The sequence below is a fragment of the Spinacia oleracea genome, chromosome 4 (assembly GCF_020520425.1).
Source record: "Spinacia oleracea cultivar Varoflay chromosome 4, BTI_SOV_V1, whole genome shotgun sequence".
NCBI lineage: Eukaryota > Viridiplantae > Streptophyta > Magnoliopsida > Caryophyllales > Amaranthaceae > Spinacia > Spinacia oleracea.
In genome coordinates this window covers 29,866,651-29,891,221 of record NC_079490.1, presented here as the reverse complement: position 1 = coordinate 29,891,221, position 24,571 = coordinate 29,866,651, and the positions used below count along the sequence as shown (strand labels likewise).

The 24,571-nt window shown below is 39.9% G+C and overlaps 1 protein-coding gene across 1 annotated transcript; it reads right to left on the bottom strand.

Moving 5' to 3' along the window:
* Nucleotides 1-479: 479 nt before the first annotated feature.
* On the bottom strand, nt 480-1,307 carry LOC130471427 (uncharacterized mitochondrial protein AtMg00310-like). The gene has a single exon (XM_056841547.1). It carries the CDS (start codon nt 1,305-1,307, stop codon nt 480-482), a length of 828 nt encoding a protein of 275 aa, XP_056697525.1.
* Nucleotides 1,308-24,571: the final 23,264 nt, after the last annotated feature.

Here is a 24,571-nt window from a genome sequence, read left to right as displayed (position 1 = left end):
TGATGAGAATCGATAAGAAGTCTGAGCTCCCATTCTTTAAAAGCATTGAAAGCTTTAAAAAACAGCGGCAAGACCTTGGTATTAGAGAACACTAAGGCATTCCGCTCTTTCCAAATAGTACGTCCAGCATAAATTAATGAATTTTTGTAGAGCTACCTGGTTCCGCCTAATGTAGCCTAAATATTTGAAAAAACTGACATAGGAAAGGAGAAATCTAGCCAGTTTTTAGTTAGCCTATGAGTCCAAACATTCTTTGAATGTTCACAATTGAGAAAAATGTGGTCTAAGCTCTCGCTAGCTTGGTTACATCTTGGACAGCAACTTGATGGGATTATTTTTCTATGGAAAAGAGTTTCTTTAGTTGGTAGACTTTTGTGACAGATTTGCCATAGGAAAATTTTCAGTTTCGGGGCTATATTGAGCTTCTAGATCCATCTATATTTCCATTTTTCACTATTTGTGGAAAGATCGTGTGCAAGTCAGGTTGCAGATTTTACTGAAAACTCTCCCGAGTTTGTGCAACCCCAAATAGGGATGTCCTGGAGGTCGTTAACTGGTATTGGTATTCCTCTTATTTTTTGTACAGTTTCAGGTGGAAGAACTGACGAAAGTTTTCCAATGTCCCAATTTTTAGTTTCATCTATGAAAAAACTCACTGTATAATCTTCCATGATATGATTAGATGAGATACCCGAAAGGTCAGATAAGGCATATTGTCCGATCCAGTTATCTTTCCAAAAATTAATGGTATTCCCATTTCCTAGCTTCCACCTTATACCTTTCCGGAGGATCTCACGTTGATTTAGAATGCTGGACCAAATAGGCGAGTCTCTAGTTTTCTTTTTAACTGAAAAGAAATTGTTATTCTGGAGATATTTCTTTCTCATGATTTTAGCCCACAAATTGTTTTCGTCCGTCAGGATTTTCCAACCTAGCTTTGCGATGAAGGCTTTGTTTAAAGGGTAAGACCTCCTTAGTCCAAGTCCCCCCTGGTCCTTAGGTTGACAGACTTTTTTCCAAGCGATAAGAGGGAGGGCATAACCTAACTTGGATTGGTTCCAAAAGAATTGGCGGTGTACACCGTCCAGCTGAAGGCACGTCTTTTGTGGAAGAAGGAAGGAGGAGCATATATAGGCTGGGAGAGCCTCAAGGTTACTTTGAATGAGAGTCATTCTTCCTGCTTTTGAAAGAAAGTTTGCTTGCCATGGGTTTATACGGCTTTCATTTTTTTGCATAATACGACGGTAGTCTGCTCTAGTGGGTGTGTAGCCCGAGAAGTGGGCACCCAGATATCTACCTAGTGCCATAGACTTAGTCATGTTGAAAATGCTAGCTAGAGAGTCTCTCTTTGAGTGGGTGATGGTCTTCGAGAAAATAATAGCCGATTTATGGAAGTTCACGAGTTGGCCTGACAGTTTACAGAAGTCTGTAATGACTTTTAGTAGGTTATGACAAGCAGAGTTAGTAGCTTTCTAAAGAAGCAGGCTGTCATCTGCGCGCAAACATTAGGCAAGGGATTCTGGTAGTCTGAGGTGCTACTTTAAAGCCCAACCCCAAGCTGGACCTAGCACTAGCGTTATTTAGCATAATTATAAAAACTTCCATGCATATGATAAAGAGATACGGCGATAGAGGGTCACCTTGCCTTAAGCCTCTAGATGGGGTAAAGACTTTAGTGGTTGAATTATTGACTTTAATAGAGTAGGAGACCGTCGTTACTGTTGCTTTTACCCATTTGATCCAGGTTGTTGGAAAGCCCATTTTGGCTAGAACTGCCCATAGGAAGTCCCATTCTATCCTGTCATAGGCTTTCTCCATGTCAAGCTTGAGAGCGCACCAGCCAGTTTTGGATTTCGACTTTTTGAAAACGTTAAGAATTTCCTGAACCAAAAGGAGGTTATCATGAATTGACCTACCAGGGGTGAAAGCATTTTGAAGAGGGCTAATGTGATTCTGTAGAATAGGACTTAATCTAGAAACTAAAAGTTTAGAGATAGCCTTATAAATCGTACTACAAAGACTTATTGGTCTAAAGTGGTTGGGATACTCAGGATTGTCATTTTTAGGAATAAGAGCTATTAGGGTATGATTGAGGAAAGGCGGCAATTTTCCGTGGGAGAAAAAGCTCTTGATTGCTGTTGTTACTTCAGGTCCGATTGTTTTCCAGTATGTTTGAAAAAAATTTGGGCCAAACCCATCTGAACCTGGTGCTTTTAAGGGATTCATACTAAAGAAGCTCTCTTTTATTACATCATCTGAGAAAGGGGCGATGAGACTTTCTCCTTCTGCATTAGTTACTAATTGTGGCAGGAACTCCAAGTTAAGGGTTCGATTATTTTGAACGGAAGATTTAAACCTTTCTCTAAAAGACTCGTACAGAATTTTTTGGACATTTTCTTGGCCCTCTTCCCATTGGTTGTCGTCATTCTTTAGCGTGTAGATGTGGTTTTTAGCCGCTGTATGTTTCATAATATGATGAAAGAATTTAGTGTTTCTGTCACCTTGGTTAAGCCAGGTTTTCTTTGCTGAGCTTTTCCAGGCGTGTTGCCTATGCATTAGGATTCTTTCTCGTTGTTTAAGCATTCTAAGGAGGTGCTTACGCCATATAGGGTTGAAGGGTTGTGATATTAACTTGTCTTCCAATTCTTGAATTTTATCTGCATTTACTTTAAGTTGCATGGTCTTATGAGAATACTTTTGTTTGGCCCATATTTTTAAGTTATCTTTAATGCTAGTTAGTTTGGTTCTTATTCTAAAAAACCTAGACCCTTGGATATTGGAGTCCCATTTTTCTTTAATGATTTTGGTTGGTTCCTCGTCTAGAGTCCATGACTTTTGGAACCTGAAAATTCTGTTTACCATTATGGCCTCCGAATTTGTGTCGAAGAACATAGGGGCATGGTCAGAACTCGTAAAAGTACCATACTTGACTGTTGCATTTGGAAATTTGTTTGTAAAACTATTTCTTGCGACGGCTCGATCTAGTCGTTGATATAACCCCGGGTGGGATTGGGATTTCCAGGAGAAACCTTGCTGCAGACAAGCTAGTCCGAAGCATCTGTGCGTGTGATAAACCGTGGAAATCTTTGGCATTGGTTCTGAGTAACTGGGTTGCCCCCGAGTTTGTCCGTTGGTTGTAATAGTTCGTTGAAATCACCTACTAGAATCCAAGGGGTATGAATATTTTCATAGAATGTAGACATTGATTCCCAGAAAGGGTCTTTGTCTATGCTTTGTGCTGGAAAGTATGCCCCTGAGACTAGAATATGGTCATTGGTTGGCTTATACAATACATTAAGATGAGCACATCGATCAACTAGGGTGTAGTTTTGGACAAGTATTGAATCATTATTCCAGCAAACCCATAAACCGCCACTATGGCTAATAGGGTCAATAATTATATGTTTTTGAAACCGAAAGCCTTTGATTACATTCCTACTTGTGGCATTAGACGTCATAGTCTCGAGAACAATTAAAATATCTGGTTTGAAAGTGGTGATATAATGTTTAATATCACCAATTGCTTGGAGTTTTTTCCTCCTTGAATATTCCAAGTGAGTATTTTCATAAGCAAAATTTAAAAAGACACAAGGTCTTAAGCCCATATGGTTCGATGCGGATCAGAGTCCGGTTCCAATTAGCACAAACAAAAGATAGTGAGACTAAGATAAAAAAAATGTACACAATAGACCTGTACTGTACAAGAGTATTTGTCACAATAAAAGTGTTCAAAGTTACACCATTTCCATTCCAGGAAGAGAAGTAAGTTTAAGCTGTTCAAAACCCATGTGTGAAAGAGCCAGGGTTGATCATTGGAGGGGTGGGCAATCATCCAACTGAGAACAAAAGACATGGCAGGTTGAGTTAGCCAAAAACTACTTAGTAAAAGTAGGAAAGTTGGGCAATTAGCAGCGCAGAGTAACCAAATTGACATGGAGCGGTGTAAGCTAAGAAAGACAAGGGGATCCTCAGGTAGGAAACAAGAAATGTTTCTTACTGCATCATAGGATAAGGACCTTAGGTCCTCATTGAACACAACTAAGAGGTTCCAATCAAAGAGCTTCCTAAGGACTAGGTTCCTCCATTTGAGTTGGAACCAGGAAGTGGTCCAAAGAAGTACCATAACCCTGAACAAGGCAAGAGATCTGTTCCACAGTTTAAAATATAAGAGACAATGGAGCCAAGGCATACAACAAAATAGGCAGTACCCATCCAGATCAATAACATTTGGAACCAAAATATCATTAATATTGCATTCAGGCACAATAGAAGTTTGTAGGAGACAATTAGAAACTACAGTAGCTATATGCCAAGCTAAATTGCTAACTACAGGTTTACAAAAGGTGTAATAAAAGAACCTGTAGTAGAACATTAACCAAAGATACAAGTGAAGGAAATAATGCCCTTGGTCCAAGTATGCATTCTATGTTAAGTCTAGTAAATGCGGTTCAGTATTAATTAAAAAGTTAATAATTCAGTGAGATCAAGTGAGCTGAATGCCTAGCTAGAGGCCGTTTCAGTTCAAGTGGAATTAATGATATTAATCCACAGCTTACTCTTGACTGAACCCGTAGGGTCACACAAATAGTACGTAAACGGATCAAGTATTTAATGGAATTAAATACTCTATCTATGGATATTCGGAACCGACGGATCTTGGTTTCAGTGGGAGCTGAGATCGTCACAAGCAAGAAATGAATACTCCGGAAACGATGATATTACCGGAAACGGAAATATGGATCGTATCGGAAATATAAATATTATCCAAGTCGTAGATGTTGCCGGAAACGGAAACATGGTACGTATCGGAAAATATTATCGGAAATGGAAATATTACCACAATCGGAAATATTGCCGGAAACGGAAATATTGTCAGAATCGGAAATATTACTGGAATCGGAAAATAATTCCGGAAACGGAAATATTAAATATTTGTTCGAAACGGAAATTAATTCCGGAATCGGAAATGTTAAATATTGTTCGTATCGGAAATGAATTCCGGAATCGGAAATTTAATCGGAAGTGTATCGTACGAATAAGCATCGGACGAGGCCTGCCGGACGAGGCCCAGCACGAAGCCAGGCCATCGCCCAGCAAGCCAAGCGCGCCGCACAAACAGCCACGCCAGGCCCAGCGCAAGGCCAGGCCCAGCAGGCCGTGGCAGCGCGCACAGCGCGCGCAGCGCGCGCGGGAGCTGCGTGGGCTTGCAGCTCGCGCAGGCCTCGCTGCGTGGGCTGCTGCTCGTGCGCACGCATGGGCGGCCCATCGTGGCTGCCGTGTGTGCGTGTGTAAGTGTTTGTGTTCGTGCACGTTTCCTAAAACGTGCAGAGTTCGGTTAATGATTAAATTCCTAATTCTATTTGATAAATTAATTAAATTAGAGTTCTTGTAGGATTCTAGGTTTAATTAATTTGTATCTGAATAGGATTCCAATTCCCTTTCCATACCCCTATAAATATGTGGCCTGGGTTCACAATTTATAACGAGTTTCAAAGTATTCAAAGTGAGTTTTTGAGAGAAAAATTCAGCCACACATCTTGCTCAAAAGTGCCGAAAATTCTAGTACCTTAAGGGCGATTCTAGTTGGTCAATCTTAAGGCGGATCCGGACGTGCTGTGGACTATCTACGGAGGGACGACACTTGGAGTCCTAAAGACTTGTTCTGGTTCGGTTCGGGCGCAGCTAGGGAGGGCACGCAACAAAGAGTATGCATCTAAATTATGCTATATGATTATGTGTAAATAATATGTAATCCTGGGTTAATGATTGTTTCCGCATGATTTATGTAATATCATATGTATCATAACCTAACAGTGGTATCACGAGCCCCTTATTATTTTCATAATCTAATTTGCATAAACATGGTTAAATATTACAAATTTGCAAGAATTAAAAGGGGTGATTAATTTTCGTAATTGTTAATTAATTGCAAATTGCGTTTATTTAATTATACGTACGCAGTTTTTCGGCAGTTTCTTCGTTACTCATCCAAATCGAGTGATTTTTGTGTCAATTCCGCATGTAAAAGGCATTCTAAAATTTTGACAAAAAGAGTATTTTTCTGCCGAACCCAGAATTCTCAAATTCGAAGCCTAACTATGACTTTTCGAAGGTTTTAGTTTTTCGAATGCAAAATTTCGTAAATTTAAGATGTTAAATTAAATATTTGCGATTCTTGTTGATAAATCTTGAATTTTTGATTGACCTACTGTATATGTTTAACAAGTTTGAATGCCTAGCCTTGTTAATTATGCAATCTAATTTGTAATTATGATTAATTTGTTGAAAATTAGAATAATTTAGAATTAATTTGATTTTCATAATTAATTATAATTTAATTAGAAACCTATGATTAAAAACCACCATAAAATTTGTAAATTTTTGATAAATTTTAAATTTTTATGACCTAGACTTGAATCCATGTAAATCGGAAATCAATTGAATAATAAATTTTCGATTTTTCGCCCTAAAATTATGAAATTAATAATATTTATTAATTTGTCATTAATTTTATAAATTTTAAATTTTTTATGCGATTCGTTCATATAACTTGCACGCACAAAGCAATGGACGCTTCGTGTTACCCTTAAGGGGTGTTGTATAGTGCGGGCATGCGACGACGAGCAAGGGAGCTCGTCGCCCGTGCGGCACGAATGCAATGAGCAAGGCATGGTGCACGTGCACAAGGCAGCAGCCCTGCCTTGTGTCGTGGGCCACGAGCAATGGACGAATGGGCATGGGCGAAGGGCGAGCCAAGGCAGTCGCGTGTGGGCAGCAAGCGAGCTGCGCCACAACGCGCACTGCCTCGCGCAAGAGCGCGCAGCCTCGCGCGCAGCGAGCGCAAGCTCGCGTGCCACGAGCGCTGCGCCCAGCGTTGCTCGCACGCACAGCGAGCGATGTCGCGCGCCCAGCGAGCGATGTCGCGCGCCCAGCGAGCGATGTCGCGCGCCCAGCGAGCGATGTCGCACGCCCAGCGAGCGATGTCGCGCGCCCAGCGAGCGATGTCGCGCGCCCAGCGAGCGATGTCGCGCGCCCAGCGAGCGATGTCGCGCGCCCAGCGAGCGATGGTTCGCACGCACAGCGAGCGATGTCGCGCGCCCAGCGAGCGATGTCGCGCGCACAGCGAGCGATGTCGCGCGCCCAGCGAGCGATGTCGCGCGCCCAGCGAGCGATGTCGCGCGCACAGCGAGCGATGGCTCGCGTGCGACGAGCGCTGGCGCGCGCGCAGCGTGCGAAGGCTTGCGATGGAAATGCAGCAGCTATGCGACGAGCGCATGGGCTGCGCGCACATGGCCAGCGATGGCTGTGTGCGAGCGGCCCATGGGCGTGCAATGCGTAGGGTGTTTGCGTTACGATTAGATCGTTTTGAATGTTTAATTTGAAAATTTCAGTTCACGTAATTTTAATTAATTTTAAAATTAATAATTTAAATTATTTTCTTGGATTTTAATTTTGAATATTGTAATTATAATAAATGTTATTTATTCTAATTATTTTTAAAATTAAAATCATGAATTAATTTAAATACGACTGAAATTAAATTAAATTTTTTGGATTCAATTATAAATTTATATGAGCTTTAAATTTTAATTAAATTTGTATGTTTCCGGTTAGACTAGAAATACATTTTTATGTTTAAAATTAGTAAAGCATATGAATTTATTGGTTTAAGTGGGAGCGCTTTTTAGTCATAAACTCTTGATTAGGTCTACAAATCCTTAAGGTTAAAAAAACTTGATTAGAATTAATAAGGACTGAATAATTGGTAGATTATTGGTGCCCTTGATTAATTGCTGCAAATATTTACGTGATGCATAATGTGTTTTACTAACCAGCTAAGTGGGCCATTCATGATAATGAATGGGTGAATGGTATATATTGTATATGTACTGTTTTGCAGGTTATGAAGTGACTAGTATGGCCCAAATAGGATAGAAAATATGGTCTGCGTACCATTAATTTGAATGTAATTGGTCTGAAGTACCAAAGTTATTTTTCAATTCAAATATGGTCTGCGTACCATCAAATAGTTGTAATTAGTTATAGCTTATCCTATTTGAAGAAAATGGTGCCTCCCACGGAGATTTTCAAGACGGACTTTGAAGTTAAAGCTTCAAGATGAAGTCGGGCCATACTAGATCACAAATATCTTATGCATGTTTTAAGTTATTTATTGCTTTTAAATATGTCTTAAAATGCCTGAGATCAAAAGCTTGATTATGTTGCATGATTAAGGATTTTAGTTCACTTAAAATCTAACCAACATAGTAAGAGCTTTAAGTTCCAAACTTAAAAATTGAGTTAAAAGGTGCCATGCCAAAATATACACTTGCTTGGATATCCTTTACATCAATCTAGTAATAGTTTTCGCTCAGCGAGGTGTTACTTATTGGTCCTAAAGGGGCAAGGTACACAAATAATTGTGAGTACATGTTAGTTTTGGTGAAACTCAACGATATAAGTAAGGAGTCCTTTTATGTCGTGGCAAAATCGATAGGTTTACCTAATAAGTTCTTAGACGTACCTATCAACCAAGAATAGTTTCTAGACTATTAGCAAAAGGCTTTTGCTTACCTAAGATGTTCTAGGATTAAGTCGACAAACTGTGCTTAGTTCTTCAATGATTTTAGGATCTTGGAATCATTTTATTCACACCTGCCGGAACACATAATTTGAATAAAATGCTTAATAAACATTGAATTATGCATGTATGCTAGAATTTAAGTTTATTAAGAGAAATTGTGAATGGTTATTTATTTGTTTATTCTTTTCAATTGTAGTTTTTAATATGGCAAACAACAATTCATTCAACATTCGATCAATTCTCGAAAAGGAGAAGTTGAACGGGAAAAACTTCCTTGACTGGCAAAGGAACTTGCAAATAGTTCTTATGCAGGAAGAAAAGGAGTATGTCCTAGATGAGGCGATGCCCGAAGCTGCAGGCGACGGGGTCACTCAGGCAGCCCTCAATCGTTGGATTGATGCCAACAAGGATGTGAAATGTCTAATGCTCGCCACCATGAGTGCGGATCTGCAGAAAACGTTCATCAACTCAGATGCTTTCACAATCATCAGTGAGTTGAAGAACATGTTCCAAGATCTGGCTCGAGTCGAAAGATTCGAGACTCATAGGCAAATTCTTGAGACCAAACTTAAGAAAGGCGAGCCCGTAAGTCCACATGTTCTCAAAATGATTGGACTCATTGAGAATATGAGTCGGCTGGATCAGCAATTTTCTCAGGAAATGGCTATAGACACCATCCTCCATTCTCTTCATAGCGGGTATGATCAGTTCAAACTGAACTACAGTATGAATAGTCTGGACAAAACGCTCACTGAGCTTCACGGTATGCTGAAGACCGCTGAAAAGACGCTCAAAAGTGATAAGCAGGATGTGCTTATGGTGCGTGGAGGCAAGTTCAAGAAATCTGGAAAGAAGAGGAATGCTAAGAAAGGTGGCAACAAGGCCAGCCCAACTAAGCAAACTGGCGCCAAATCTGCAAAGAGGAAGGTCAGTCAACCCACTTCTGAATCCGAATGCTTCTACTGCAAGAAGAAGGGGCATTGGAAAAGAGATTGCTTGAAGCTAAAGGAAGATCAGAAGAACGGAACAGTCGTTCCATCTTCAGGTATTTTCGTTATAGACTGTATACTTGCTAATTCAACTTCTTGGGTATTAGATACAGGTTGTGGCTCACACTTATGTTCCAATCCACAGGGACTAAGAAGAAGTAGAAAGTTAAGCAAGGGTGAAGTCGACCTACGAGTGGGAAATGGAGCACGGATTGCTGCATTAGCTGTAGGAACTTACTATTTGTCGTTGCCCTCCGGGCTAGTTTTGGAACTGGAAGAATGTTTCCATGTTCCAAGTCTTACTAAAAACATCATTTCAGTTTCTTGCTTACATGCAAAGGGATTTTCTTTTTTAATAAAAGACAATAGTTGTTCGTTTTATTTTAAAGAGATGTTTTATGGATCTGCTAGATTAGTCAATGGACTTTATTTATTAGATCACGACAAACAAGTATATAACATAAATACCAAAAAGGCCAAAAAGAATGATTCATATCTCACCTATCTGTGGCATTGTCGATTAGGCCATATAAACTTGAAACGCTTAGAAAGACTTCAAAGGGAAGGAATTCTAGAACCATTTGACTTAGAGGATTATGGTAAATGCGAATCATGTTTACTTGGCAAAATGACAAAGCAACCTTTCTCTAAAGTTGGAGAAAGAGCAAATGAACTACTGGGTTTAATCCATACAGATGTATGTGGACCAATGAGTACAAATGCTAGAGGTGGTTTCATCTACTTTATCACTTTCACTGATGACTTCAGTAGGTATGGTTATGTCTACCTAATGAAGCATAAGTCTGAATCCTTTGACAAATTCAAGGAATTTCAGAGTGAAGTAGAGAATCAATTAGGCAAGAAGATTAAGGCACTGCGGTCTGATAGAGGCGGTGAATATCTGAGCTATGAATTTGATGACCATCTGAAAGAATGTGGAATTCTATCAGAATTGACTCCTCCTGGAACACCACAATGGAATGGTGTGTCGGAACGGAGGAACAGAACCTTGCTAGACATGGTCAGGTCAATAATGGGTCAGGCCGAACTTCCATTAGAATTTTGGGGACATGCACTAAATACAGCTGCACTCACTATAAATAGAGCTCCGTCTAAAGCTGTCGAAAAGACTCCATACGAATTATGGTTTGGAAAGCCTCCAAATGTGTCTTTTCTTAAGATTTGGGGATGTGAAGTATACGTCAAACGATTAATTTCAGACAAACTTCATCCAAAATCTGACAAATGTATCCTTGTGGGCTATCCAAAGGAAACAAAGTGGTATTACTTCTACAATACATCTGAGAACAAAGTGTTTGTTGCTCGAGATGGTGTCTTTTTGGAGAAGGATCACATTTCCAAAATGACAAGTGGGAGAAAAGTAGACCTCGAAGAAATTCGAGTCGAACAACAAACTCTAGAGAATGCTCAAGATGACATTCAGGATGAAACTCAGAGATCTTTAGAAGAATCTGGTGAGAATCATGGTCAATCTAGAAATGTTACCCCGCGTAGATCGCAAAGATATAGATCTCAACCGGAAAGGTACTTAGGTATTTTGACGAACGAGAGCTATGACGTTCTATTACTTGAAAGTGATGAACCTGCGACTTACAAACAAGCTATGACGAGCCCTAGCTCCAAGCAATGGCAAGAAGCCATGCAATCTGAATTAGACTCCATGTCTGAAAACCAAGTATGGGATTTGGTCGATTTGCCAGATGGCTACCAAGCCATTGGAAGCAAATGGGTTTTCAAACTGAAAAAGGACAAGGATGGGAAACTTGAAGTTTTCAAAGCTAGATTGGTTGCAAAAGGTTACAGGCAAGTCCACGGTGTGGATTACGATGAAACCTTTTCACCAGTTGCAATGCTAAAGTCTATTCGAATAATGTTAGCAATCGCTGCATATTACGATTACGAAATATGGCAGATGGATGTCAAAACTGCTTTCTTAAACGGCGTTTTAACAGAAACTGTGTTTATGACACAGCCTGAAGGTTTTGAGGATCCAAAGAATGCTAAAAAGGTATGCAAGCTAAAGAAGTCAATCTACGGATTGAAGCAGGCATCCAGGAGCTGGAATATACGTTTTGATGAAGCAGTCAGTGACTTTGGTTTCATCAAGAACGCAGACGAATCTTGTGTATACAAGAAGGTCAGTGGGAGCAAAATTGCTTTCCTAGTATTATATGTCGACGACATATTACTTATCGGAAATGACATTCCTATGTTGAACTCAGTCAAGATTTGGCTTGGGAAATGTTTTTCGATGAAGGATCTAGGAGAAGCACAGTACATATTGGGCATCAAGATTTACAGAGATAGATCTAAAAAGATGATTGGACTTAGTCAAAGCACTTATATCAATAAGGTTCTTGATAGGTTCAAGATGGCGGACTCCAAGCGAGGCTACCTACCCATGTCTCATGGAATGACTCTAAGCAAGACTCAGTGCCCAAAAACACTTGATGAGCGTAGACGAATGAATGGGATTCCATATGCATCATTGATTGGTTCAATAATGTATGCTATGATATGTACACGCCCGGATGTTGCGTACGCACTCAGTGCTACGAGCAGATACCAGTCAGACCCAGGAGAGGCGCATTGGACTGCTGCCAAAAATATTCTGAAGTACCTGAAAAGGCACAAAGATGACTTCCTGGTCTATGGTGGAGATGATGAATTAATTTTTAAAGGCTATACGGACGTAAGTTTCCAAACCGACAAAGATGATTTCAGATCACAGTCTGGGTTTGTCTTCTGCCTCAACGGAGGAGCAGTAAGCTGGAAAAGTGCTAAGCAAAGCACCATTGCGGATTCTACAACTGAAGCGGAGTACATTGCTGCACATGAAGCTGATATATGCGTTTTATATAGAGTTTTTACCCCCGTCCCTTAGTACTTTTTGATCTCAAATGAGCTCTTCGGAGCGATTTTAGTACTAATGTGCTCCTTGTAGTGTGTTTGTAGTTTCAGGTTCATCATTGTAGGAATTAGCATATTTTTGTACATTTCCTACTCGTTTGAATCAATACAAGAGATTATATACTTTCGAGAGCGCAAACATTGAGTTGGAAGAATTTTCATGCAAAGCGAATAGTGAAAGAAGTAGAAAACTGAATGTCGTCCACTCTTTTGATCATAACTCGAGTTATACAACTCCAAATGCAGCGATTCAAATTGGGTTGGATTCTAGACTTCAAGAGCTTTCCAACGAGTGGTCACTCGCCTAATTCCGACTTATAACGAAGGAGATATGGTGTTTTTAAGATAGAGGATCGTGCAGTTTCAACACGCGCCCGATCGGGCGGGCTTCGCCCGATCCGGATCGGGCGGTTATTCTGGGCGCTGTTCTGGGCATTTTGCAACCGCCCGATCGGGCGGAATTTTGCCCGATCGGGCCGACTATCGAGCACATCGCCCGATCGGGCGTAGCGTCGCCCGATCGGGCCACGCCAACCTCCAGCGTATTTCGCGAGATTTTATTTCCGATTTTGGGCTCTATTTTGGGCAAACTATAAATACTAGCCCCTTATATTTTTAGTGACATCTTTTATTCTAGTTTTCTAATTACTTAGTCTATTTTAGTTCTCTCTATTTTCTCCAAACACTTAGTTTTAATTTTAATCAAAGATTCAAGCTTTATTATTCCATTGTTCTTCAAGTCGGTATTGTTTCTTGCTTTAATTTATCTTATTGCTTGATCATGTTTTCTATTATGTTAATTGCTTTGTTATTTATTATCATGAGTGAGTAGTTTAATTTCTAGGGTTTAGGGGATCCATGAATGCATGATTGGGATTATATGTGGACTTGATTAATTGATTGATTGATTATAATTTCTATAGCTTATTATTATTGCTCGTCAATTCTGTTCGGCCGGACTATTTTGATTTGAGTTTGATTAACCTTAGATTATGCGCCGAGAGGTATAAATATGATGTTTTTTGGTCTGTGGCTATTAGATAGGAATTATTTCTAGTACGTAGCGAGAGCCCGCTAGTTGTTCTATCCTAAGGAATTCATAAGATTCGAGAGATGCATGTTTTCCTAATTATGATTGTTCATTGATTGTTATTGTCCGTTGTCCAATCCTGCTCTGCATTTATGGTGAACCGTTGCCCTAGATTCCTTTAATATTGTTATTTTCCGATTTGATTATTTGCTTTAGTTTAATATACAAACCAATCCAACTCTTTGTTACCAGTAGTCTAGATTAGTTAATTAATAGTAGAAAGAACATTGTTTCCCTGTGGATACGATCCCTGCTTCCCTTACTATATTTTTAGTTGGTGAACGTTAGGTTTATCTTTGATAGGAGTGCGATTTAGCCTGTCAAATTTTGGCGCCGTTGCCGGGGAAACGGTTTAATTTTCTGCTACTAATTTTATGATCTAGATTATTTTCATGAGTCTCATAGAACTTCCTGTTCTTTGAGACCATGTGTATATTTTATTTTCTTTAGTTTATTTTTTTATTATTTTTTTCTTTTAATTTTTTTAATTTTTTTTTTCCCTGAAAAAAATGGATTATTATTCTTTCCCTCAATTCTTAAATGAGCCTTTTTGGGTGTATTTCGATAGGCTAAATGATTTTATTGGTTACCACAATTTTAATCTTTGGGATTCTTGTGGTTTTGCTTATGGTGGTTTAAATGAGTATACAAGGAATGTGATAGAAAGTAGATTTAATGGTGATTTTCGAGCCTTGTCTTTGGATGATATGTGGGATTACTATATGTGGTTTGCAAGGGATTTGTATGAGCGTGAAATGGCGATTCATGTTACATGTGCTAATCCAAATTATGAGCATAATCTACATGTTTCTACCCCCTCTCCCTTGCATGCTTGTTATAATGAGGTGCATTCTAATGTTTATGATAATCATGTATATTCTAACGACTTATCTAACCCTTGCATGGATATCAATGTTTTGCCTCATAATTCCACTGTTGCTTCTCCCGTGTATTATTGTGAACCCTTGCTCAATCCTGTTCAACCCGAATCAGAAATCAGAGATAGCTTCTTAGAGGAATTAAGAAGATTAAACTCTGAGATTGAGATTCAGTGTACTAGATCTCAAGAGGCTACTAATGAGATTATTAAAGCTAGTAAGGCTACTCTTGAGAGATTTAGAAAAGTTCAAGAAATTATTGAAAATAATGATTCGAGTTGTGTTGGGGATGGGGGTCAACTGAGTGAACCCATAGGCAACCAAGAGTGGGAGGAGCTTATAACAGAGGCTGAGGATGAGTGGGAGGATGATGATTTGACGGTTGGATCAATGGATGAAGGATTTGTTGAAACTGAAAAGCCATATGTCATAGAGCAATTCCATGAGGAAGTTGAAGTTGATAAAACCCTTGTTGTTGTGTCAACCCCTACCCCTCATATTCCAAGTCCAACAAGGGTTATTCTTAGCCCCGTTTACACCGTCTCACTCCCCTTCTCTTTCCCCATAAAACCTTTACTTGAGTATCTTCCTCCTCCCCATGAAAATCAAAAGCCCAATGACCCAATAGAGTATGTTCCTCTTTGTGAATCTTTCGCAGGTACTTACAATACTTACAAAGAAGAGGTGGATGCTTTGCAGAGAGCTCTATATGGTGAAGAGCCTATCCACCATGAATTCCAAAACACAGAGAGAGCTATTTCATTGATCATTGAGGTTGAAGAATCAATAGTCCGTAAAAACAACTTCCATAAGGAGAGTATGCCTACTTTCTCTTTTCCTTCCTTTTCTTATTCTTCTTTTATTGTTGTTTTTTCTTTTTGTTCTTCTTCCTTTAGGCATCCTACTCCTTACTGGCATAGAGTTCATTCGGACTTTATGCAAATATTGTTGTTGATTATCGTGCATGTCTTGTTGCACGAAAGTTGTGCGAGTGCGCATGACAAGCTTCTGCGCTCGTTCGTTGGTTATTTACTAACCAATCTCTTTGCGGGAGGCACGATTTGATGATGCTGAGACCCGAAAGGCCGAAAGCTCGGTGAACGGTGGGCACCGTATTCATGATCGGGGTCGTGGTCTGTCACTTCCCGCGCCACATAGCTCATCCAAGGCAATTGATTCGACACCAGATGGCACCATCTTTGGTGATGAGTTGTCGTGGCTCTCATCCCCTTCCTTTCGTTGTCTGTACATAAACTAAGATTGTGTAATGGGGACATTGCATCAATATAATAGGGGATGAGTATTTCACTATCCATTTATTGCTTTTCGTAGTGTATTTTTCGCTTTTGTTTGTGTGTTTTAGTATAATTTTTGAGCAAGTGTGTGTTTCATTGTAGTTTTTGGTGTTAGAGAGGTGAGAAGAGGGTATTTTACGGTTTGGACGTTTAATGCTGTGCAGGTCTAAGGCTCCAAGTTCGAAAAAGTTGAATTCAAGCTGAAACGGAGTAGTCTGCGTTTTGCCCGATCCGGATCGGGCGAGGAGCGCCCGATCGGGCGCGTGTCGATTCAAGGAAAATGTTGGAAAATCGCCCGAACGAGCGACGGTTGCCCGATCCACACAAAAGGCGAGTGAAATGCCCGATCGGGCGAAATTCCGCCCGATCGGGCGGTTGATGATGACGTCGTAGAAAGGTCAAGGAAGGATTCTGGGCTGAGAAAAGTCAATAAAACAAGGCATTGCATTTCGCCCGATCCGGATCGGGCGAGGTGCGCCCGATCGGGCGCGCACAGATTCAACGGAAAGGTTCGAAATTCGCCCGATCGGGCGATCTGCTGCCCGATCGGGCGATATGCTTCCAGATCGGGCGATCTGCTGCCCGATCGGGCGATTTGCGAATCAGCGACAAATAAGCCACGGTTTGCTCACTTTCCTCATGATAGCCCTTGAGCCAATGAGGACATTGTCTGATTTTGCTTTGGGGGGTGTTTCACTCACTTGTACATATTAGGTATGTTTTTCCTTTTATTTTTGCATTTACTTATTTTTGTGTGTTTATTTTGGTGTGTTTAATGTTTTCTAGAGTAGTTTATTGCTTTGAAAAAAAAAAAATACAAAAATACGTTCCGATGAATACAATATCATGCTTCCCTGTGCCCCTTTGATTGAAAATTGTTTTGATTCTTGGTATTTGATGACGAGCAATGTGGATGTGTTAGCCATGATTTGATATTCGATTGCTTTGATGCCTTAACATGAGTCAACTCTGACTAACTATTCGTGGACTTGGTGCTTGGCTAGTTGACTTGGTTAGGATGTGTGATAGCTTCCTGGTGTGTCATTGATTTTGAGTATTGGTTTGCAACTGTTAGTAGTGTTTTATGACTCATATACATGCACATTGTGGAGGACGAAGGTATTTTTCTGTTTAGGTAGCCTTCAGATTAATCTAGATACATTTGTTCCCTCCTTTTCTACCCATGTTGTTGCTTGTGCCCCTTTATTCGGTGACTAGCCATATTACAAGCCCATGAAAGCCCCATTGGTTACTAGTCCCAAGCCTAGCTTGGGGGAGCTAATAGTAAGTGAGGTGAGGGAGTTGTAGTGTGCTTAGTTTTGAGCACAAAGTGAGTGTTGAAAAGGAAATAAGAGAGTTCTTCTTATCTTGTTTGTTGTTTGAAAAAGAGAAAAAAAAAATAATGAAGAGTGAAAGAGATGAGAAGAATAGAAAATATGAAGGTTTCCAAAGGGAAAAAAAGGAAATTGAAAAAAATAAAAAGAAAAAAATTCATTACTCATAGAAAAATTCAAAGCATTGTTACACTCAAGTATTGTAATTTCTTATCTTTATGAGTGATTGATTTTAATTGTGAAAGAAAGGCAAGAAAGTATAGTGTGGTTTGTTTGTTGTTTCATCATGTGTTGAGTGGGAGAGTTGTGGTCATCATTTGTGGTTGATCATGGTTTTGCTAGGATTTATGCTCCCCAAAGCCAAGGCTTTAAGCTCACATTTTACCCAAATTTACCGCACCCCTACCTAAGCCTATCATTACAAGCTTTGAAGACCTTCCGACCTTTGTGCATAGAGTCATATTAATGTGAAAGTAGTTGTTTATCAATGCAAGTTATGACATGACATATTCCGAGTCGACTATTAGGTTGAGTGTATGTTTTTCTAGACACACGAGTGTTGTGAGTTTTGGGAGGGCATTGTACACTTATATGTTGGGAGTAGAGCGAACGGGTACATCTTTTATCCGCCACATAAATGAGTGACGAGTGTGTGAGCACTAGTCTTGAATTCCATTGTGCATTTGTGGTTCGCTTTGCGTGACGATTGTTAGGGAGGATTTGTGGTTGGTGGATTTGATTGGTTGACATTGATGCATGCTCGTTAGATTTTGCCTTGAATTATGTCTTTCGTTTTGAAATATGTTAGGGGTGAAGTTGATCTTGTATTCATCGATGATTTCCTTCCTTAGGGACAAGCAAGGATCTAGCTTGGGGGAGTTTGATATATGCGTTTTATATAGAGTTTTTACCCCCGTCCCTTAGTACTTTTTGATCTCAAATGAGCTCTTCGGAGCGATTTTAGTACTAATGTGCTCCTTGTAGTGTGTTTGTAGTTTCAGGTTCATCATTGTAGGAATTAGCATATTTTTGTGCATTTCCTACTCGTTTGAATCAATACAAGAGATTATATACTTTCGAGAGCGCAAACATTGAGTTGGAAGAATTTTCATGCAAAGCGAATAGTGAAAGAAGTAGAAAACTGAATGTCGTCCACTCTTTTGATCATAACTCGAGTTATACAACTCCAAATGCAGCGATTCAAATTGGGTTGGATTCTAGACTTCAAGAGCTTTCCAACGAGTGGTCACTCGCCTAATTCCGACTTATAACGAAGGAGATATGGTGTTTTTAAGATAGAGGATCGTGCAGTTTCAACACGCGCCCGATCGGGCGGGCTTCGCCGGATCGGGCGGTTATTCTAGGCGCTGTTCTGGGAATTTTGCAACCGCCCGATCGGGCGGAATTTTGCCCGATCGGGCCGACTATCGAGCTTCGCCCGATCGGGCCACGCCAACCTCCAGCGTATTTCGCGAGATTTTATTTCCGATTTTGGGCTCTATTTTGGGCAAACTATAAATACTAGCCCCTTATATTTTTAGTGACATCTTTTATTCTAGTTTTCTAATTACTTAGTCTATTTTAGTTCTCTCTATTTTCTCCAAACACTTAGTTTTAATTTTAATCAAAGATTCAAGCTTTATTATTCCATTGTTCTTCAAGTCGGTATTGTTTCTTGCTTTAATTTATCTTATTGCTTGATCATGTTTTCTATTATGTTAATTGCTTTGTTATTTATTGTCATGAGTGAGTAGTTTAATTTCTAGGGTTTAGGGGATCCATGAATGCATGATTGGGATTATATGTGGACTTGATTAATTGATTGATTGATTATAATTTCTATAGCTTATTATTATTGCTCGTCAATTCTGTTCGGCCGGACTATTTTGATTTGAGTTTGATTAACCTTAGATTATGCGCCGAGAGGTATAAATATGATGTTTTTTGGTCTGTGGCTATTAGATAGGAATTATTTCTAGTACGTAGCGAGAGCCCGCTAGTTGTTCTATCCTAAGGAATTCATAAGATTCGAGAGATGCATGTTTTCCTAATTATGATTGTTCATTGATTGTTATTGTCCGTTGTCCAATCCTGCTCTGCATTTATGGTGAACCGTTGCCCTAGATTCCTTTAATATTGTTATTTTCCGATTTGATTATTTGCTTTAGTTTAATATACAAACCAATCCAACTCTTTGTTACCAGTAGTCTAGATTAGTTAATTAATAGTAGAAAGAACATTGTTTCCCTGTGGATACGATCCCTGCTTCCCTTACTATATTTTTAGTTGGTGAACGTTAGGTTTATCTTTGATAGGAGTGCGATTTAGCCTGTCAGAAGCAGCGAAGGAAGCTATATGGCTAAGGAAGTTCATAGGTGAACTTGGTGTAGTCCCCTCCATTAAAGGACCAATAGCCCTGTATTGTGATAATAACGGAGCTATTGCACAGGCAAAAGAGCCTAGACACCACCAGAGAGTCAAGCATGTACTTCGTAGATTTCACCTTCTACGAGAGTTCGTTGAAAGAAAAGAAGTCGAAATAAGCAAAATTGGAACTGATGACAACATATCAGATCCATTAACTAAACCTCTGCCGCAAGCGAAGCACAACTCGCACACTGCAGCTATGGGAATCAAGCATATTGGAGAATGGCTTTGATGTCTCTGTTTAATGTTTTAAAGTTTTAGAGTTTAAATCTTTGTAAAACATTATTGGTTAATCATTCACAATAAATGAAAAGAATTCATTTTTCCATTTAATTTGTGGTTTATTAAATGATGAGTCCCTTCAATCTGACGATATATTCAAGATAGACTGTCAGGACCAGTCCTGTGACTAAGAAATGTCTATCAAGTGAACTTGAATGTCAAAGGTTGAAAATGGTCCCTAATCGGAGTTTTCTATAAAATTGGACGCATAGAAAACGTTAGACGATTAGAATGCAAGATGACTAGCAGTTCTGTTTCTTGAACTATGTGGACATGGCAATGTCATAATCATTTGCATAGATACTTACTTTGGGAAGACTAGTATCGGACAAGACCTATGAAACTTTACTGTAAGAGATGAAAGTCTGTCATAAGTAAATTTCATTAAATTATTAGACACTAAATCCTCAATACCTGAGTGATTTGAGATTACTTGTTTGAGAACTGGTTGCTTTGACGTTGACCAACCGTCGCACCGTAAAAGGAGGCTATAAAGGCAACGCTCAGGTAATCACCTATCAAACGAAGTCTAATCTCAAGATCGCAAGATTGGGATTGTCCTCCCATAAATCGGGATGAGATGCTTAAAAGTTGTACAAGGCCACTCGGAGAGCTAGAAACTGTGAAATGCATGGCCGTGCTCGGATGAATCATAGGCTATGATTATCTGTTTATTTGATCAGTTGAACTCTGAAACCGAGGAACACCTCTGGACATAATAAGGATGACAACTCTTACCTTATGTTCAAGAGCAAGCATCGAGCGACAAAGGAATTAGAAAATGCACACTTGTCACTAAGGACAAGTGGGAGACTGAAGGAAATAATGCCCTTGGTCCAAGTATGCATTCTATGTTAAGTCTAGTAAATGCGGTTCAGTATTAATTAACAAGTTAATAATTCAGTGAGATCAAGTGAGCTGAATGCCTAGCTAGAGGCCGCTTCAGTTCAAGTGGAATTAATGATATTAATCCACAGCTTACTCTTGACTGAACCCGTAGGTTCACACAAATAGTACGTAAACGGATCAAGTATTTAATGGCATTAAATACTCTATCTATGGATATTCGGAACCGACGGATCTTGGTTTCAGTGGGAGCTGAGATCGTCACAAGCAAGAAATGAATACTCCGGAAACGATGATATTACCGGAAACGGAAATATGGATCGTATCGGAAATATAAATATTATCCAAGTCGTAGATGTTGCCGGAAACGGAAACATGGTACGTATCGGAAAATATTATCGGAAATGGAAATATTACCAGAATCGGAAATATTGCCGGAAACGGAAATATTGTCAGAATCGGAAATATTACCGGAATCGGAAAATAATTCCGGAAACGGAAATATTAAATATTTTTTTGAAACGGAAATTAATTCCGGAATCGGAAATGTTAAATATTGTTCGTATCGGAAATGAATTCCGGAATCGGAAATTTAATCGGAAGCGTATCGTACGAATAAGCATCGGACGAGGCCTGCCGGACGAGGCCCAGCACGAAGCCAGGCCATCGCCCAGCAAGCCAAGCGCGCCGCACAAACAGCCACGCCAGGCCCAGCGCAAGGCCAGGCCCAGCAGGCCGTGGCAGCGCGCACAGCGCGCGCAGCGCGCGCGGGAGCTGCGTGGGCTTGCAGCTCGCGCAGGCCTCGCTGCGTGGGCTGCTGCTCGTGCGCACGCATGGGCGGCCCATCGTGGCTGCCGTGTGTGCGTGTGTAAGTGTTTGTGTTCGTGCACGTTTCCTAAAACGTGCAGAGTTCGGTTAATGATTAAATTCCTAATTCTATTTGATAAATTAATTAAATTAGAGTTCTTGTAGGATTCTAGGTTTAATTAATTTGTATCTGAATAGGATTCCAATTCCCTTTCCATACCCCTATAAATATGTGGCCTGGGTTCACAATTTATAACGAGTTTCAAAGTATTCAAAGTGAGTTTTTGAGAGAAAAATTCAGCCACACATCTTGCTCAAAAGTGCCGAAAATTCTAGTACCTTAAGGGCGATTCTAGTTGGTCAATCTTAAGGCGGATCCGGACGTGCTGTGGACTATCTACGGAGGGACGACACTTGGAGTCCTAAAGACTTGTTCTGGTTCGGTTCGGGCGCAGCTAGGGAGGGCACGCAACAAAGAGTATGCATCTAAATTATGCTATATGATTATGTGTAAATAATATGTAATCCTGGGTTAATGGTTGTTTCCGCATGATTTATGTAATATCATATGTATCATAACCTAACAACAAGTAAAGCATATAACTACTAAACCCTAAAGGCATAACTACCAGTAACAACTGGTCAAAAAGATAATTAGAAACATCCATCATCCAAAAAGCAGCAGATTTAGACAACCAACTCATCCAGCAGAAGGTGAAGGGGAGAGATTACCATCATCTCTCTTCCTTCTCTTAGAATTTTCAGCTTCCATGGGAGGAGTGTAGTTAGAGAACACGGGATCATTTTCATCAAAGCCATCCCCATCATAAATTTCCCCCATATCTAGCTCATCATCCCCCTGAACATCGTTGACACCTTGGGGAGCAAGCTCTAAAGGGTCAAAGTCAAGAAGAATGTCCTCATAGGGTTGGACAGCAGGAGGATTTAAAGTAATGGTGTCACCAGTAGACACTTGGAAATCCTGAAGCCCCTGGAAGCTATTGGCTAAAGGTATGACAGGCAAACCAGCACTAGTCCCTTGAAAGGGGGAGGGCACTGGTCTGGCATGAACAGGTGGGGGTTGTTGATAAGGCTTAGCATGATTCTTCCTTATGTTGTTCCTAGGTTTAGCTCTCCTCCTTGGCATCACAGCCAGCCAATCAGAAGGAGTGGCTTGCCCTCCACTTTCCCTAGGAACCCCTATAGACAGCTTGGCCTCATCCAGTTGAGCCAAAACCAGCTCAAGACAAGGTGGAGGTCTTTTAGGACAAGCATTAAGAAAATGATTGGGGTCACCACAAAGAGGGCAAACTTCCCAGACACCTTCATAAGACAAAAAGTACTCCTGGATGTCATACCCAAAGTTCAGAATTATAGACCTAGGAACAGGCTTGGTTATATTGAGGTTGAGACACACTCTAGAAAACTGACCCTTCTCTGCATTCTCAATGGTAAACTTATCTAGCTTAATGGGCTGACCAACACAACTTGCAATTTGATTAAGGTAGTGCCAAGTCCAGTACTCAGTGGGGAGGAAAGGGATCTTCACCCATTGATCAACATGGGTAATGGAATTAAACTGGGCTTTGAAAGAAGCTCTCCAAGGGAGAAGCACAAAATTTAATCCTTGCACAAACCAGGGTCTACTCTCCCACACCTCATCCTTGTCTAGAGGGTTTGAAAACTTGATGAGAAACCACCCATTCCCAATGAACCTAAAGGAAGCCTCACCCCTCATGAAAGTCCAGTCTCTCTTCATCCTAGCAATGACAGCAGCTTGAGGCACAAATTCCCCCCACACTTTCCCAAAAAGACAGGTTGCTTCCATAAGTTTGATTTGCTCATGGTCAAGCTTAGGGGCATCTAAAGTGATGGTGGCATTATTCGAACCAGGAATCTGTGGTGCATTATTGTGTGAACTGTCCTTAGGTGAGGAATTGGGATCAAAATCAGAACTGCAACCTCCCAGGAGAAAGGAGTTGTGGGTGGGGTGACTGAAGAAGCTGGTAGAACCTGGATTACTAGGTAAGCTGGCAGGTTTAGATTCATTGGGAATTGAAGAAGGGTTCTTCTTAAGAAGTGAGGCATAGCTAGACTCCACAGGGTTATTAGACATTAAAACCCAAAGACTAATGTGAATACTGAAAAATTGCACTAAGAAGGAGAACTTAAACCACTTAAACACAAGACAAGAAGAGAAGACAGTAAGAAGAAAAGGACTGATGTAAGAAGTGAAATTGCATCTACTGAAAAATTTCGTACAGTATTTACAGACTTGAATTAAAGACTTAGGAAGATTAAAGGTTGCACAACAAAAACACTTAATACAATTCTTAGCCACAGAAGGATCTAGAATGCCACAAATTAACTGCAACAAAAGAGTAATCATCACCAGCTTAAAACGAAACATAAACCAACAAATTGCATGCATTGAAAAAACGCGAAACCAAGTAGTAAATGACAGAAAAGAATCGAAAAGGCAAAGAAAAGCTTAGAGAAAAACTTCCCTAAGGCGATTTTTGAAAAAAGGGAAAATCTTGCAACTTCTGAAATCGGATAATCGCCCCCATTGGTCCAATTAGGACGGTGAAATTGCATTAGTGGAGTAAAACCTTTAATTAACTCACCTAAACCATCATTATTGTTGCAATAACCAAGATCCGGTGACTCAGCAAAGATCTCCACCCTTGGATCAACGATGCCTTGTTGATGAAGGCAAGATGGAAGTCGGAAAAGTGGACGCTGTCCTCGATACAAACGAGGCACTAATCCACAGCCAAGGAAGCCATAATTACCCCTATTCTAGAGCAAAAGGTCTTGCGCGCACTAGGTGTACAATAAATTTATTGTACACCAAGATAACTTTTACCCAATTTTTTGTAACTTTAACCTAATTTTGATTAACTTTTATATTAGTAATAAAAATTTTGATAGATAAACATTTTAAGGGGTTAAATGATTAATTTTATACATTATTTGTCATTTTAAAGAAATAAGTTTTACTAAAATTAAAAAATTTAACACTAAAAAATACATAACTTTTACATATATAAGCTTAACTTTTAAGCATTTTGAGTTAACTTTTATTTTGGTGTACAATATTTATTG

What these genes read in the sequence shown, in the direction of transcription:
- LOC130471427 (XM_056841547.1), bottom strand. Translation starts at nt 1,307, where the DNA reads ATGGCACTAGGTAGATATCTGGGTGCCCACTTCTCGGGCTACACACCC.